The sequence below is a fragment of the Catharus ustulatus genome, chromosome 5 (genome assembly GCF_009819885.2).
Source record: "Catharus ustulatus isolate bCatUst1 chromosome 5, bCatUst1.pri.v2, whole genome shotgun sequence".
Lineage (NCBI taxonomy): Eukaryota > Metazoa > Chordata > Aves > Passeriformes > Turdidae > Catharus > Catharus ustulatus.
Window position 1 is genome coordinate 43075086 of NC_046225.1, and position 14917 is coordinate 43090002.

The window sequence follows — 14917 nt, forward strand, 5'->3', positions numbered from 1 at the left end:
ACATCTAATGGCTTGTGATCCAAGGAGTTAGGAGATGTAGTGCAACAACATGCAGTGGAAAAATGTGGCAGAACCCACTACTTTGCTCCACTTCATATCCAGACAAGAGGACGCAGCCTGAAGTGCTAGGGGTGGTTTAGCTTGGATATTAGTAAGCAGAAGGTAACAGTAAATGGTTTCCTCCTCTAGTGGTGTCTAATGGGAGTCTGACCTGGGCAGGTTGAGCAGGTAAAGAGCAGTCACGTGCGAAAACTTTGGTGGTGCTTATTAAGTTGTGGAAAATACTAAGAACAAGGGTCTGCTATGAAAAAAATTGAAAAGACCTTATAACGCTGAGCAATAACATGGAAAATGTTAGAGAGGGATGTACAGTTACAGAAGGAAACATTCCATGTAGAAGATGGACAGTGAGCTCACTGTTACTTTCCTCGAAGATAGATCTTGGTGTTAGAACAAAATGAGATTCAAGTCATGGGGTTGGACTTTATTAATGTTTATAGAGCCTCTTGAAGTGCAAAAACATGGAAATGCTTTCTACTGCTGTTGTACCAGCCTCCAAGAATTTAAAATTTAAGGTCTTCCCTGATTAGAAGTTCAAACTTACGGTAGGTTTTTGTTGTCTTCTTAACCAAGACATAGCAGTAGGATGTGTGATGTGGTCCATTTGTTCGGGGAGTTAGATTTTGTTGTATGTATCTTTGTTTTAAGTGTAATGGCAAGATAAGTATCAGAAAGGATAGAAAGAAGACAGAGCAATCCTGTCGCAGGGCGAATCTACAGTCCTTGTGTAAAGAAATGAAGAAAATTCTTGAACTGTAGGCTGTTTTCTTATAGTTACTCATTCACGAATGTACTTTGATGCAGTCGTGCCGATGGCAGTGTTTTATGGCATGAAAATAGGTGAAACAATCTGTTATTGTGTTACAAGAAACACTTTCACACATCTGTGTGTGTTCTGAAGATCTGAGTGTAGCACATTAATGACCCCACTTCATGCAACGAATGTAATATGTAATTATGAACAGTTATAATTGTAAACAGTTTCCACCTAGAAAAACAAACAACCCCCCCCCCCCCGCAACAAAAAGCCACACCCCTCCAAACAAAGCCAAAAACATTCCTTCATTTAACTGCTTTATGAGCAATTACTGGTTTGTGCCTTTGCTCTGTTGTTGCAATAGTGAGGTGCTGCTTCATTTGTGTGTGCTTTCTGCAAATTTTCAACTGCAAAAACCAAGGAGGATGCCAGTAGAGCAAAACAAGTCTCAAAGTAAAAGTACTTTTTTTTTTGAAGCATACCTTTGTAAGTAAGGCAAATAAAAGCTATTTTAAATCAGGGTAGTTTGTTTCAAGCAAATGTTTGTCTGGATGGATAGGACTGAAAAATTGAAAAATTCAAAAGAGTAGCTGTCTTAATTTTCTCCTCCTTTTCCCTACCCTCTCCGCCCCCCCTTCCAGTGGAGATGTGAATTAACTGCATTTAAAATTATGGAATGTTATGTTTCTGTGTTTATAGGAAGGGACTGTCCAGGGGGTTCCCCAAATCAGTGTCTCTCTGGAAAAGTGGAGTGTCTCTTCCATCAGTTTTTGCAAAGAAATGTGCAAGAAGCCATTGACAATTATACCTGGTATGCATGCATTTCTGAAATAATACTTAATTACTCACTTTTGACTTAGATATTTCCATATTGGAATCAATTTTTACTAATCCATCTTCCAGTCATTCTCATGGATAATATCTATTGCACAATATAATGCAAGATACAAATTGACCTAGCCTGCTGTTTGAACTTTATTCAAAGGGTTTGAACTTTATTCAAAGGGTTTGAACTTTATTCCTGGTTTGTGATGTGGATTTGAGTACTTTAAGATTGCAGTAGAGGGCACTGATTAGGTCTGGAAGGGAAATCAGACTTCATGATTAAATTGAAATCATGCTGACCACTGTTGCAAGTTAGTTAACTTTCAGTAAGTTTCATTCCAGATGATGCTGGTTAGGATTTGCCTAGCCTGCACATCCAATTGCCACTGTTTTCCCTGCATCCTGAGGTGGTGGTAGCTGGCAAGGACCAGCTAGAACTCTGGGGGCTTGAGCTGCCACAGCTCAAATTTTAAAGTGCACCAGATTCAGCAACATAAAAATCACTGCATAGAGACATGTAACTCACTGCTATTTGAAACATTTTTGGAGATCATGTACTTAGTTTTGCAAAAGTTTTCTTGTGGTAGCTTCTAATGTGAAAGAGTTAAAGAAAGCTTATGTTATCTTTCATGTGTTTTTCATGTGATCAGTAGCTGATGCGGAGAAACCCAAGTGGAGTTTGAGCTGGAAATATAGATACTTGCATATAATTATATTTAGGCACAGTAATTTCACGACTATAAGGTGCAGCCTTTTGACTAAAATTCGGGTCCGAACCCAGAAGTGCATCTTATACTCTGGTGCGCCTTATATAATGTACAAAGTTGCAAAATCTGCCAACCCGGAAGTGCGAGCCGTGAGCCGAGCTGCGAGGGGGGGGCGGGAGCAGGCGGCTGCGGCCGGCAGGAGCCACGCGGGGTGGACGGGACCGGGCAGGTGCGGGCAGTCCCTGACCAACAGGAGCCACGCAGAGAGGGAGGGAGCGGGCAGCCCCGCACCGTCCTGAGCCGCGGGTGGCCCCACGCCGCCCCGAGCCGCAGGCAGTCCTGAGCCGCCCCGAGCCGTGGGCAGCCCTGAGCTACCCCGAACTGCTCCGAACCGCCGTGAGCCGTGGTGGCCCTGAGCCGCCCTGAACTGCAACAACCCCGAGGTGTGAACCATGGCTGACCCGAGCCCCACCTCGCCAGCCCGGGGGCGGGTGGGAGTGCCGGGGCCCATGCCCAGTGAGGATGCTTGGGGCTGTGTTTAAAGGCTACACCAATCTGTGAAAAATGTGTGCAAATTGAGCACCTGCCAGTAAACTCCACGATCATGGGATTCCGTTACTAATTCCTTACTTTGTTGCGCACGGCACGGATCTTCGCTGCAAAAAAAAAGTGCACGTTATAGTCCGGTGCGCCTTATATAATGTACAAAGTTGCGAAATTTGCCGACTCCCAGAGGTGCGCCTTATAATCCGGTGCGCCTTATAGTCGGGAAATTAGTGTACATACACACATACATATGCATATTTTAGAGTGCCATACAGTTACAATGCTGTATATATGTGCAAAACCATAGTAGCGTAGAAGGAATTGCCTTTAAGGCAGTAAATGGTACTAATAGGAGCATGTATTCACTATACTTTAAAATATCTGCTTGCACCATTTACTTGATTGGTTGCTTTATTTAAAAGATATTTTTACAGAAAATAATTGTGTTCTTCAATTTAACTTGTCTTCTTTTCAGTGAGACACTTTCATCACTTTCATCTGATGGTTGTACAACACCCACGGAGTTGAATAATTCTTGGTCTGGAATAAACAGCTATACTACTAGTTTGTCTACTGAAAGAAGTTCAGTTTACTCCTGGAGGGACGATGTATGTCACAGAAACTTTTTGCAGTACCCTTTCGCTAAATATTGTAGAAAATATTAGTTTTTACTGATGTTGGACATGCAGCACCTCATCCATAATAACCTAATGAATAAGTGTATTATTAATTGCATACTTAAAAAATAGTTTTGGTTGCAAGTTGGTATTGGTGCAGCAAATGTGTAACAAAGGAAAATGGAATAAAATGATAAATTATGAAGTTTCGGCAATACAAAGTTGTTTTACCAAAGAAGGTAGGCTTAGGTTTCTGAGTCCAAGCAAATGATAAAATATTAGTGCAGACAATGTCTAAATTGAACTGTTCTCAATGTTTTCAGTTATAAAGTACATTCATGAACATGCATATAAATTTCTCAGTCTTGGTAAATATTTAGCTTTAAAAATTCAGATTTTTTTTTCAGATGATACAGAGAGGAGTTGTATCTGTTACGAACGGCTGACCTCTGAGGCATACCTGGTGCAGACTGGCAGTGTTAAATAAATCCAAAAGTGTTGCAGTTTCTGCCACTTTCATTTCAGAAAGCTTTCAATTCTGCCATATTCTTTTTGCATAATGTCCTAAGCTTTAGGTATTGATCCATCTGTTGCTGCCAGCCCTTCAGGAGAAAGCCTGACTCTGGATATTACAGTAATCAGTGTGAGTTATTTTCTCATTCCCTTCTGTAGCCTGAAGTGCTTTGTGGCATTCGGCTGGAAGTGAACAAGCATGATTTGGGCCTTGAGTTTTACCAGTTTTTTTAGTGTATCAGAGTATCTAATGTAAGTGGCAAATGTCATTACAAATAGTGCCCCAGCTGAGGAATTCTCAGCCAAGTGCTTGTCTCCACATCACTATTTTCATTTGCCTTTGTGTTAACCTAGTCTCTAGTTGCACTGGATTGTAGGTTCAGTGAAGAAGTATGGAAGGGCATTTCTCACACTGACAGCTGTTCCGTAAGCACTAGACTAGGTCACACAGGTGTAAGGTGTCCCCTCTGTGCCCTCTTAGCCGTTGTATTTAGGAAGGAAGAAGAGCACTTCTTGAAAGAGCAGGGAGCCTTGGTGCTTTGGTGCCCTATGTGCCAGAGATGCAGTATGTGTGCTTCACATTGGCACAGGGAACAAGCTGGGTGTCCAAAAAACTTAGAATTGTTTGGGGATTTTTTTTTCTTTTTTGTTTTTGGTTTTTTTTTTTTTTTAATGTGGGCTAATTCTTAGCAGCTGTATGTTATATGTTAATGGCAAAGTCAGCCAAGTTGATACATGTTGTTCTGTTCTTTAAATATAATGGAAATTTTAGTATGCATGCATATTTGCTAACAATTATTAACTTTATAATATATAGGAATTCGATAAAGCCAACACTCAGAGAGTGCATCAGTTGTTTTGGGAGATTGATGAAATGCTGTTTGAAGGAAAAGTGACCTCTCAAACAGAGCACCTGCAGGCAGAATGTGCAGATTGGGTGGAACAATTTCCTCATATAAGGTAAGGAAATTCATGCTAGCAGTAGTTTTAACCAGTTACCATTCTAATTTGAATTTTTAGGGTATCCTCTTATGGTTTGGGCATCAGCCACACTTGTGCATTCAAATCTGTATCTCTGGGACTGAGCTGTGCCATAGTGGTTCAGTAAATCTGGACAGTGGTGCTTTAGCAACTGATGCCCTTCATTTTGATTAATAAATTGATTGTAGGCAAAGTTGTTCAGAAATTATTTATTGTATAATGTTGTATTTTTTAGAGTTGCTTTCACCTTTTCTCTCTTCCTCTCTACATTATGAATGTTGGAGTTTGCACATTTTCTGAACTTTAGCTGTAGCCTTAGCTTTCCATTAAACATTTTTGATTAGCACTTGATTACTCACATTGATGGGTAGTGGAATTGGATAAGTGAGGTCACAGCAGATGTTATTTGTCTTCTGCATCCATTTTTAAATGTATCTTACAGAGTTTTTTGATAAGAAAGGAAGTGATCTTCTAAAATCTGCCTTTAGAACAATCTAACAAGTTTTATTATTTGCTCTTAAAATTTATAAACTAGAATTTGGTTTTGTGTAAATCAGCTTAACTTTAATGGCTTAAATACTAGGCAAATGAAGGTAATACACAAGGCTCTGGCAACTATCACAAAGCAAATGCTGTGCTTTTGCATTGCCTACTGTTTGCAGGTGTTTGCATTCTGCATATTTGCATATGGGTAAGGTTTCCATCTATGATACTGTTTATTCTCTCCTTTTTCAGGGTTTAGGAAAGCAGCTTCTAGTGCCAAAGGATGAAGGCTTTCAGCATTTTCAGAGCAGAAATGATGCCCATGTAGATACTAAGTGTGTGCCTGGCCTCCTTGAATGTACTGGTCATATAAAAGAGTATGTAATTTTAAAATTTTTTGTTTTGATCTTCTCCCTTCAGAAAACACATATAAATATTATTTTTGTTCTACTGAAACATCAATACAATTAAATATGTGCTTCTTCTTTCTATGAATGTTTAATTCTAATTTTCTTGATTTTTTTTTCAGGCTCTGCATTTCAGGCTCTAAACTGATTCCAACAGCATCTCCAATACATACATCACTGGATTCAAGTTCCACTAGTATTTCTGCTTTAGACTCAGCCATATATTCTTTCCTGGAGGAAGAAATTTATGATGAGGATGGAAAAATAGAGGAGTATCTTGCCTTTGACGACAAGGAACTGTAAATAACAGATATATGTATTTTTGAAGAATATAATGAAAAATTATCAATTAACTGAGTCAGGGTTCATAAACTGCACTTCTCTTGTGTAAGGTATTGTTCCTTCTGTCCCTGTGTTCGGTAGCACGCTGGTCAGAACACTCACTGGGCGTATGGAAGATTAGGTGTGTTGTCTGTCTGGTGGTTTAAAGCTCACATCTCCCATTTCAGAGGAATGTGTCTTAACCACTAGTTGTTTTGAGCTATTTGATGCATGGAGATTCAATAAAATGAATATTTAATTTTGAGATGGGATAGAATGAAGGCATCCCTTCTCCCCAAATGAGTGCCTGGAGCATCAGATTGTTTAGTTGTTTATTACACTGTTTATGCTGTCATTGTGTGCCCTAATGAGTCTTAAATTCTTTCTGTGCAGAGTATAACAGCTTTGTGAGGACAGCTGCAGGTTACAGCCTGCATTTAGAGCACTCTTGTGAGTCAGAGTCATTCAGTCATCTTGACAGTGCAGCCTAAGTTTCCTGCGAGCCAGTTGAGTGTTCCAGCATCTCGGCTACTGAGTGGATAGATGAGAGATCATCATGGTGCTGTTTTCTTAAAGTCCTCTAAAAGGGGAAAACTTAGTAGGACTCATTGGGCACAAGCACAGTTTTTTGTGCTAAGGCCTTATGCACACTCAGAACAAAGACATGGTTGTTCTGAAAACCTGAGGAACCAGACAGAGACCCTTTCAGTGCTGTTTTTGAAAGAGAAGGGTGGGATTTCTGCCTTTTTAGAAAGTGTTTAGGTTTAAGAGTACTCTCAGTAGTCTTCTCTCTTTGTTTTACTAAGTAAGCAGACTTAATTTGGGAGGGAGACTTGTCTGAAGGTATGTTTCTTTTGTCTCCTTCATATGTTTCTTGTTTCCTTCAATTCTGAAATCCCTTGTTCTCCATAACTAAAACATTAGATGTTAAATAGCCTGACAGGAGAACATCTTGGTCATTTTGTGAATGGGACCACTCAGATACATCTCATGTACAGTTAAAAATTATGCAGTAGGGCTTGAAGAAGATGTGACTAAGTGACAGAGAAGAGAAAGGGAAGTAGTAGAAACCAGTAGGAATTTGGAATAATCTTTCTGATGTGAAAAAAAAAAAAAAAATCCTTAGAAAAGAATACAATGGCAGTAAAAAAAAGAAAAAAGTTAAAACTTTCTTCCTGAGAGGGTGTATTAGAGTTAGGAAATGTTGCTAAAACATGCTTCCCTAGATACAGAGGAAATAGAAAAAACAATTAAAAAGCATAACTGTCCTTACTGTAATGTAGAGGAAGAGGATATTTGTAAGGCTATGGGCTCTCATACTGGAGAAGCCCTTTCAAGTTGTTTCATCTTTGATCAGTGATGGAAAATTGCAGATGTGTTTCAGGTAAACAGGGCATGCCGAGACAGAAATTTCCTGTGTGAGAATCCTCTTGACAAATACAACAAATGTTGTTTGCCTATGTTTTTGTAAAAAGCATAGGATTTAGTCTCCAATGACTGTGTGGCCACATATAAAACCTTTTTCCTAGACCTGTAGATCTTTCTGTTTAATGCCCTAATGGGATTTTTAAATTTTTCAATGGCAAGGAAATGAAAGAGAAATCAGTATGTGTATTTGATAGGTTATTTTCTCTTAGGTGAGTTTGAGTTTTTTTTTTGTTATCTCCAGCTGACTGCCTTTTCTTCCATAATGTATTTTCTATATTGAAGGAGGAGGGAGGGGGAAGTCAATTCCTATGGGAATTCTTTGAATTTGTTTCCTTTATTAGTGAGGATGAGATTTGGGAACAAAAGAAAATGCGTCTTTCTGAGAAGAGGTGTAAGCGTGGCATTCCCCCTGTTTCTCCCAATGCCTGTATCAAAGATGCTGTGGCTTCTGAAGTATTTGATCATATCTGGAGCAATGTCATTGGAATATTGGAGGAACTGATTAAAAAAAATTGGGAAACTAGTATCCCAGGTATTTGATATTTTAATTTGAAAATATGGTATTTGTTGAAACTAATTCAGAAAAGTCATCCTTCCCTAGCCCCTTAAATTAAGCAAATTTCCAAGCTTTATTTAAGATACCTAGTGCTGTAGAACTGTAACACCTTGCCACAAGAATGTGTGCACACACATACACCTAAAATAAAACTTTCCTCCTAATTTTCAGAGAGTTTTGTATGAGAGGTGGAAAAAAGAAAAATATTGACTGAAACAACTTCATTGCAAGAGAGCATGTATAAAAAAAGAAAAATATTAATCGCTGGTTTGAAGATGAAAATTGATGCCGTTAGTCATCATTTGTCAGGGAATCACTGACAATGTGATGTGGAACCTAGAAATTAGAGTCTCCTAGTCCTCATTGTTTAAGCTTTATTAATAAAATGAACCCTGGGGTAGTCAGAATGTCAAAGTGAGATAGACAGTCTTGCTGGTGTGCAGTTCATGACTTCACTATAGGATGAAGAAAAGGTGACACATACAATTTTATTTTATGTTTTCATGTTCTAACACTGTAGTGAGGAAAAGGAAAAGCTAGGAAAATTAAGTAGAAGTGAAAATCTATTTAGTGTGCATGTGTTGTCTTTGGAAGCTGAGGGAAATGTCAGTTCTTTCAATGTCTTTTAGAAGGACAGAAGTAACAGAAGAATGCCTGAGGGGTAGGTCTTGGAATTACCTCTAATGTAAGGTACACTTACCTCAAATATAAAAATGCAAACAAAGTAAGAAGTTTGCAAAATTTCTCTGAAGGCTTCGAGCATCAGAAATTAACATTTCAGGTTTTTTACTGTAATTTAAAGTTCTTTTGACACCACAGGGGGATTTTTTACCTCTCAGTATTATAGTTTAAGGGAGATCATTTAGCAGTATTATGATAGGTTTGCCCTTTTATATTTTAAAGGTCATAAGCTTATTACAAAGAGCCAGTATTTCAACCAGGAAGGAAAGAATTTGGGTTTATAATAGAAATAAGATGGTAGCATATACCCAGAATGAAACAGTTTATAGCTGCCGTCAGACAAGGCTAGTGTCAATAGACTTTTTATTTAATTTATATTTTTAAATTATTTTACTACTTAAATAGGAAAAGCTCTGGGGATTTTTAGACAGCATTTCAAAGGTCTTAGCTGTATTTTTCTTAAACAACATCTCCAAATTTACCTGCATAGGCCAGCTTGTATGTCAATGTCAGAGAAAGCACAGACAATGGAAATGCTTTCAAAAGCCCATGATTTATGTTAGATTTTTAAATAGCATGGAAATGTAAAGCTATGTGAAAGTCTTTATTTACTGTGTAGTGTAATATTGTTTGAACCCAAGAAATTTTGGCTGGTAAACATAGAAAATACTGCTTATCCACTCTACTTTTTTGCTGTTGTGCAGAGTGTGACCAACAAATAGAAAAACTGAAAACTGTTACAGCAAAACTGCAGCATTTGCAGTCATTCATATTACAGCAGATGCTGGGACCATTCCTCTTTCCAGAGGCTCTGAAGCACGAAGTGTATCTTTTGGGGCTCATTCTGTTTCATCACAGGTAAAAATAACAAACCTTTCTGTCAGATGTTCCTTTTTTCTTCAAACCTTAGACAGTCTTGATTGAAACTTGAAAAGGGAAAAGGCTCTTTTACTTTATTTCCTCTTTTTTTGGTTGTTTTTTATTTTTGCTTTATACCAATTAGGTGTACTTCAAGTAATGTACAGTAATTTCATGACTATAAGGCGCACCCTTTTGACTAAAATTTTGATTGAAACCCGGAAGTGCGCTTTATAATCTGGTGCACCTTATATATGGACAAAGTTTGGAAATTGCCAACCTGGAAGTGCGAACCGCAAGAACCGTGCACTGAACCTGCGAGCTGAGCCACGCGCCACAAGAGCCCTGAGCATGAGCCGAGCTGCGCGAGCTGCGCAAACTGCACCAGCCAGTACTGGGGGCGGGCGGGAGTGCTGGGGCCTGCAGCACGGAGAGGGCGCCTGGGACTGCGTTTAAAGGCTATGTCGATCCGTGAAAAATGTTTCAAGTTGAGCACCTGCAGTAAACCCCGTGATCGCGCAATTCCATTACTAATTCATTACTTTGTTGTGTGTGGATCCTCGCTGAAAAGAAAAAAATTCACGTTATACTCCAGTGTGCCTTATATATGGACAAAGTTTGGAAATTTGCTGACGCCTGGAAGAGCGCCTTATAATCTGGTGCACCTTATAGTTGGGAAATTACTGTAATTTAAAATGAAGTTTAATTCAATGTTCATTTTTGTTGATTGTCACTTGTTTTTCTTTGGTGATCCTTAAAGGTACAGTTTATCACTAAGGTATTGATGCATTGATTTGCAAAATCTTGTTAAATTCTATTCTGTCCTTAAAAAACAATTCTGCTTTTATTGTGATCCAGTAATTTCTTCATGGTAGAATTAAGCAGACAAACTGGGATGTGCCGTCACAACTTGAAGCGCTTTTCTCACAACACTGCGAGTTTCAGACTCTCCCATTCCTTCTCTTTTTCCTTGCTTCTTGTGAAAAGGGACTCTGCAGTACATCCACCAGCATGCTGGCCTTACCTGTCTTTGTGGAAGCTCATGCATATATTGATAAAATGTCCTAATTTGTCCTGCTTTGCTGTCTCCCTCCCTCTCTCTCCTCATTCATGTTTTGCACATTTGTTTCTTTTACAGCCACTGCGCTGTTTGTTTTTTTTCTCCTGTCTCTCTCTGTTGACTTCAAGTGACTTCATTTTTCTTCCACCAGCTCTTTTTCCATGCTTGCTAAGCAGTGAGATAAGGAACACAGGAAAGATAGCACAGCAATCTTGGTTCTCTTCATACATGTACTTTGTTCTGTACCAGTCCCAGCAGCTAGGACAAGCAATTTGCTTTGATAAATCATGCCTCTGTACTGAGGGAAAAATACAAAGTTTGAAGAATGAAAACTCTTTGGCTTCAACTGAAATTTATATTTAAATCGAGTTGCAATTTAGTAACTAAATTACACAAGTTGTATTTATAAAAATCTGTTTAAGATCAGCAGAAGAAAAAAACATAATTTCCCCATCTATTCCTGAGAATTGTACTGAACCATCTTAAAAGGAACTTTGTAAGAAACAAGTAAAATACCTCTAACTATGTCCTTTTTGAGATCTTCCTTCTAAAAAAGTAAATTTTAACACGTTGTTGCTTTTAATAGGTTCACCGTTTCTCCAGCAACCTCTGTAGTGATCTGAACGGTGTGATGACAATTCAAGCAATACCACTCCAACAGAGGCATGCTGCCACTGCAGAAAAAATACAGTAGGTGATACAGACATTTTAAAAATACAATATAATTCACATTATGTAAAAAATACCTTGAAATTGGAAAAAAATATAAAAAGGCATTGATCTTGTGTGTATCATTGATACGATAGTAATTTGCAGAGGTTGAAATGATGCACTGTTAAACCCTTGTTTTTCTTGATTGTAATTCCTTATTTCTTTCTCTTTCCTTAGGAATCAGCAAGAAGACAAACAATATAGCATTGCCTCCAGCACTCCAAATTCAGCACATGCTAGGGCAGGGAAAATTTCTGATAGCAATGTTCTCTCATCATCTCCAGCTCTGCTGGCATCTTCTAGAAAACTACCAAGGATACCTTCTCTCACCTCTGACCAACCCGGCTCAGAAGTTCCTAATATGTCCAATGATGAAATCTGTAAAGGGACAAAATTGTGAGCTTTTAATTTTATTCTTTTCTCAAAACTTTACTGAAATTTCACCACCGAAGGATTTTGCAAAATACTTGAGAACTAACCCAAGATTCTTCTTTATTGCTGTATTCGGTGCTGTTAGTTTCTGTAGATGAGCTTTATAAAGAAATGTACTACTTAACAATTTCATATTACTTCAATTAAGAAATCTGTAATGTGAATGCTCCTAAAAGAGGAACCCTTAAAATTCTGTAGGGTTGGCAGCTGGGATCGTTTGTCTCCTGCTCGTGCGCTGGCAACCCGGAACAAGTTACCACCAATAAATTCTGAGGGTGTTGAACAATATGGTTCAGTACCTCGAAAGCAACAGAGCTCTGTAAGTTGTGTTCACTTTTTTACTGGTAAAGAACTTCAGGATAATTAGAAACAAATTACACTCTGTCACTGATTGAAATGAGTAATTACAGCTTATGTTGGTTTGTATTTAATGCATAGTCTTAACATGCTGATGTGTGTTACACTGGGGTGCAATTACAATGCAAGAGAAGGCAGTTTAAAACCTTGGGTCACAGAGACATCATGGGAGTGGTGGGAGTGGGAGGACTTCTCTGACAACAGAAAAACCTGGTTAAAAAAAAAAAAAAGCTAAAAATACCAAGCAACAAGATAAAAAGGTAGTAACTTTGCTCTTCTATGCATCTGAATTTAAATAGCTCTTTTCTGTGTTTTATTCACTAATGTTAGGTTATAAGAATTAGAAAATTACTCTGACATTATTACGAGGTAGAAAAGGATAAAACTGAAAAAAATCTGATCTTATATTGGCCTATTTTTGAAGGTTGGGGAAGTAATAAATCACCAGAATCAAAGTAAGTTAGCATGTTAATATATCAACTTTTCTATGTTGATATATCAACACACCAACATAGAAACAGTCTCGCATCTGTTTAAAAAACAGGCAAACTCTTAAATTGGTGCTTTTGGTTATTGAAAACATATTTTTCTTATCTTCTTACTCAATTACTGCATTCTCTTAATGCTCTTTTTAATTCTCTCAGCATCAAGAACGAGATACTCATAACAGAGTGTCAAGTGCAGTAGCTGGCAGGACAGAGCACCAGCCATTCAGAGAAAGAACTGCTACTGTCGCTCAATTTTCAAGACCAAACACAACTCATACGTTCAGGGTATGTTACAGTGTAAGTAGAGACATGGGAAAGGGAAGAGGTTTTCTTTCATGCCCTGTGTTGGTTTACAGAAAGTCTCATTTCTGTGTCTCTCCTGACTTCTGATGTATGAGGATTCCTGCTAGAGAGGAGGATGATGAAAGTCTTGGGGAGGGTGTGGGGCTATTGTATGAGGAAGAAATTTTTTTCAGGTTTTGAGGGTGTGTGCGTGCGCTAGAAGTGTGCACTTTTAGTGCTGTTTAGAACTTTGCACTTTGGTAGGATCCAGTTGCTGGACTAGATCATAAAAACCCTAATCAAACCCTTTCTGTAGAAAAGTGTATTATTACTAATAGTTAGATACATTAGCTAATAGTCTGTATTTCCTTTTTACAGAGGGACACACCTCAGAAGAAGTCACTGACTCCTGTGGATTTTGCTAACCATAGAAGAACCAGTCAAGGATTTTTGATAACAGGTAGGCAAAGAAGAATGACTTCAAAGGTAAAAGGCCAAGGAAACCTATTAACCTACCAACTGTCAAAAAGTGTAGTGCTTAGGGAGAGTCATTTCAGCATAAAAGAACATGTTTTCTTGCTAGGATCTTCTAAATTTGGTTTTGAAGTTTCTTCTCGCTTGTTTTGAGGTAGTCCTAACTCTTATGGGTAGGAATCATGTGAAGCTTCTTTTTTCTTATTAAGGATTCAGTCTCAGTATCATCTCTTTTTTTTTTTTTTTTTTTTTTTTTACAACTCTAGCAAGAGTATGTGGTGTACAGGCTAGATACTTTTGCAGCTGCTAGAACAGTAACACAGTTGCATACTTGTGAACTGCTCATGACAAATTTTATTTTAGATCTGAAATTAATAAACTTTTTGTGTGAAGAAAAAGTAGATTTGAAAATGTGCATTTTAAACAAAAATATAAAGCTCTCATTAAAAGAAAAATCATTACAGATATGCAGCACTGTCTTCAGTTTACAATCCCAAAAATGGGAGCAACCCTATGTGGCTCATTTTGTTCCATTTTAACAACAAAGCTGACTAGCTAGTTCCTGGTGTATTTGAGTCCTTATAAGTAACCTTTACCTGGTTGGAAGTTCCTTGAGTTTAAAAAATTATATCATTGACATAATTATATAACAGGCAATTCAAGAAAAAGGGCTGGTTAGCTGACATCGATCTGAGCCCATTGGTGGAAGCAACTTACATATCATCTTGGTGTGCCTTTCAGAAACTACAACAATTAACAATGTTTTATATTTTCCAGGTTCACAGAATTACTCCAGATCCTTTCAGAGAAATCCTCCAACCTCAAGGAAGAGATTTCAGGTTGCTTCTTAACCAGTTTTAGGAAAAAACTCTCTGCACTGAATGAAAGACTGAAGCACTAAATTTGCCATTTAATATCTTGTGTAACAAAGAAGGTGTGTATATGCTGGTGTCTGCTGAGTCTTGAAATCCTCAGGATGCCTGTATTACTTTCTTTTAAAATTATTTGACCGGAGGTTAGATTAAAAATTAGAGCAAAATGAAATAAATAGTTGAGGTGTCTGCTCTGTTTGCAGTATCAATAGACTGCGGCTGCACTTTCTTCTCAGGCATTCCTCCTTTTTATGCCTTTCCTAAGGAATTGTTTTTCTACCTATCAAATAAGATACATTTAGAACATGAAGTGCTTTTCCCACTTTTTTGTTTCCTTAAAGACGGTCCAGTGTATCTAAATGTTAGTAATATATAAAATCTATAATTTTAAACAGTAGTTCACAGTGCAGTAATTTCACGATTATAAGCCGCACCATTTTGACTAAAATTTTGCTCCCACCCCGGAAATGCGGCTTACACTCAGGAGCGGCTAATATGTGA

The 14917-nt window shown here is 38.1% G+C and overlaps 1 protein-coding gene across 1 annotated transcript; it reads left to right on the forward strand.

Annotated features, from left to right (window-relative positions):
- Window positions 1-3370: 3370 nt before the first annotated feature.
- FAM149A (family with sequence similarity 149 member A) lies at window positions 3371-14625 on the forward strand. The gene is given in 14 exon segments (XM_042779334.1): window positions 3371-3503; window positions 4843-4985; window position 5046; window positions 5742-5866; window positions 6019-6195; window positions 7987-8177; window positions 9587-9640; window positions 9643-9740; window positions 11387-11490; window positions 11689-11907; window positions 12142-12262; window positions 12945-13073; window positions 13449-13530; window positions 14322-14625. Coding segments are annotated over 13 exon segments (1461 nt in total). The 5' UTR covers window positions 3371-3503; window positions 4843-4899; the 3' UTR covers window positions 14396-14625.
- Window positions 14626-14917: the final 292 nt, after the last annotated feature.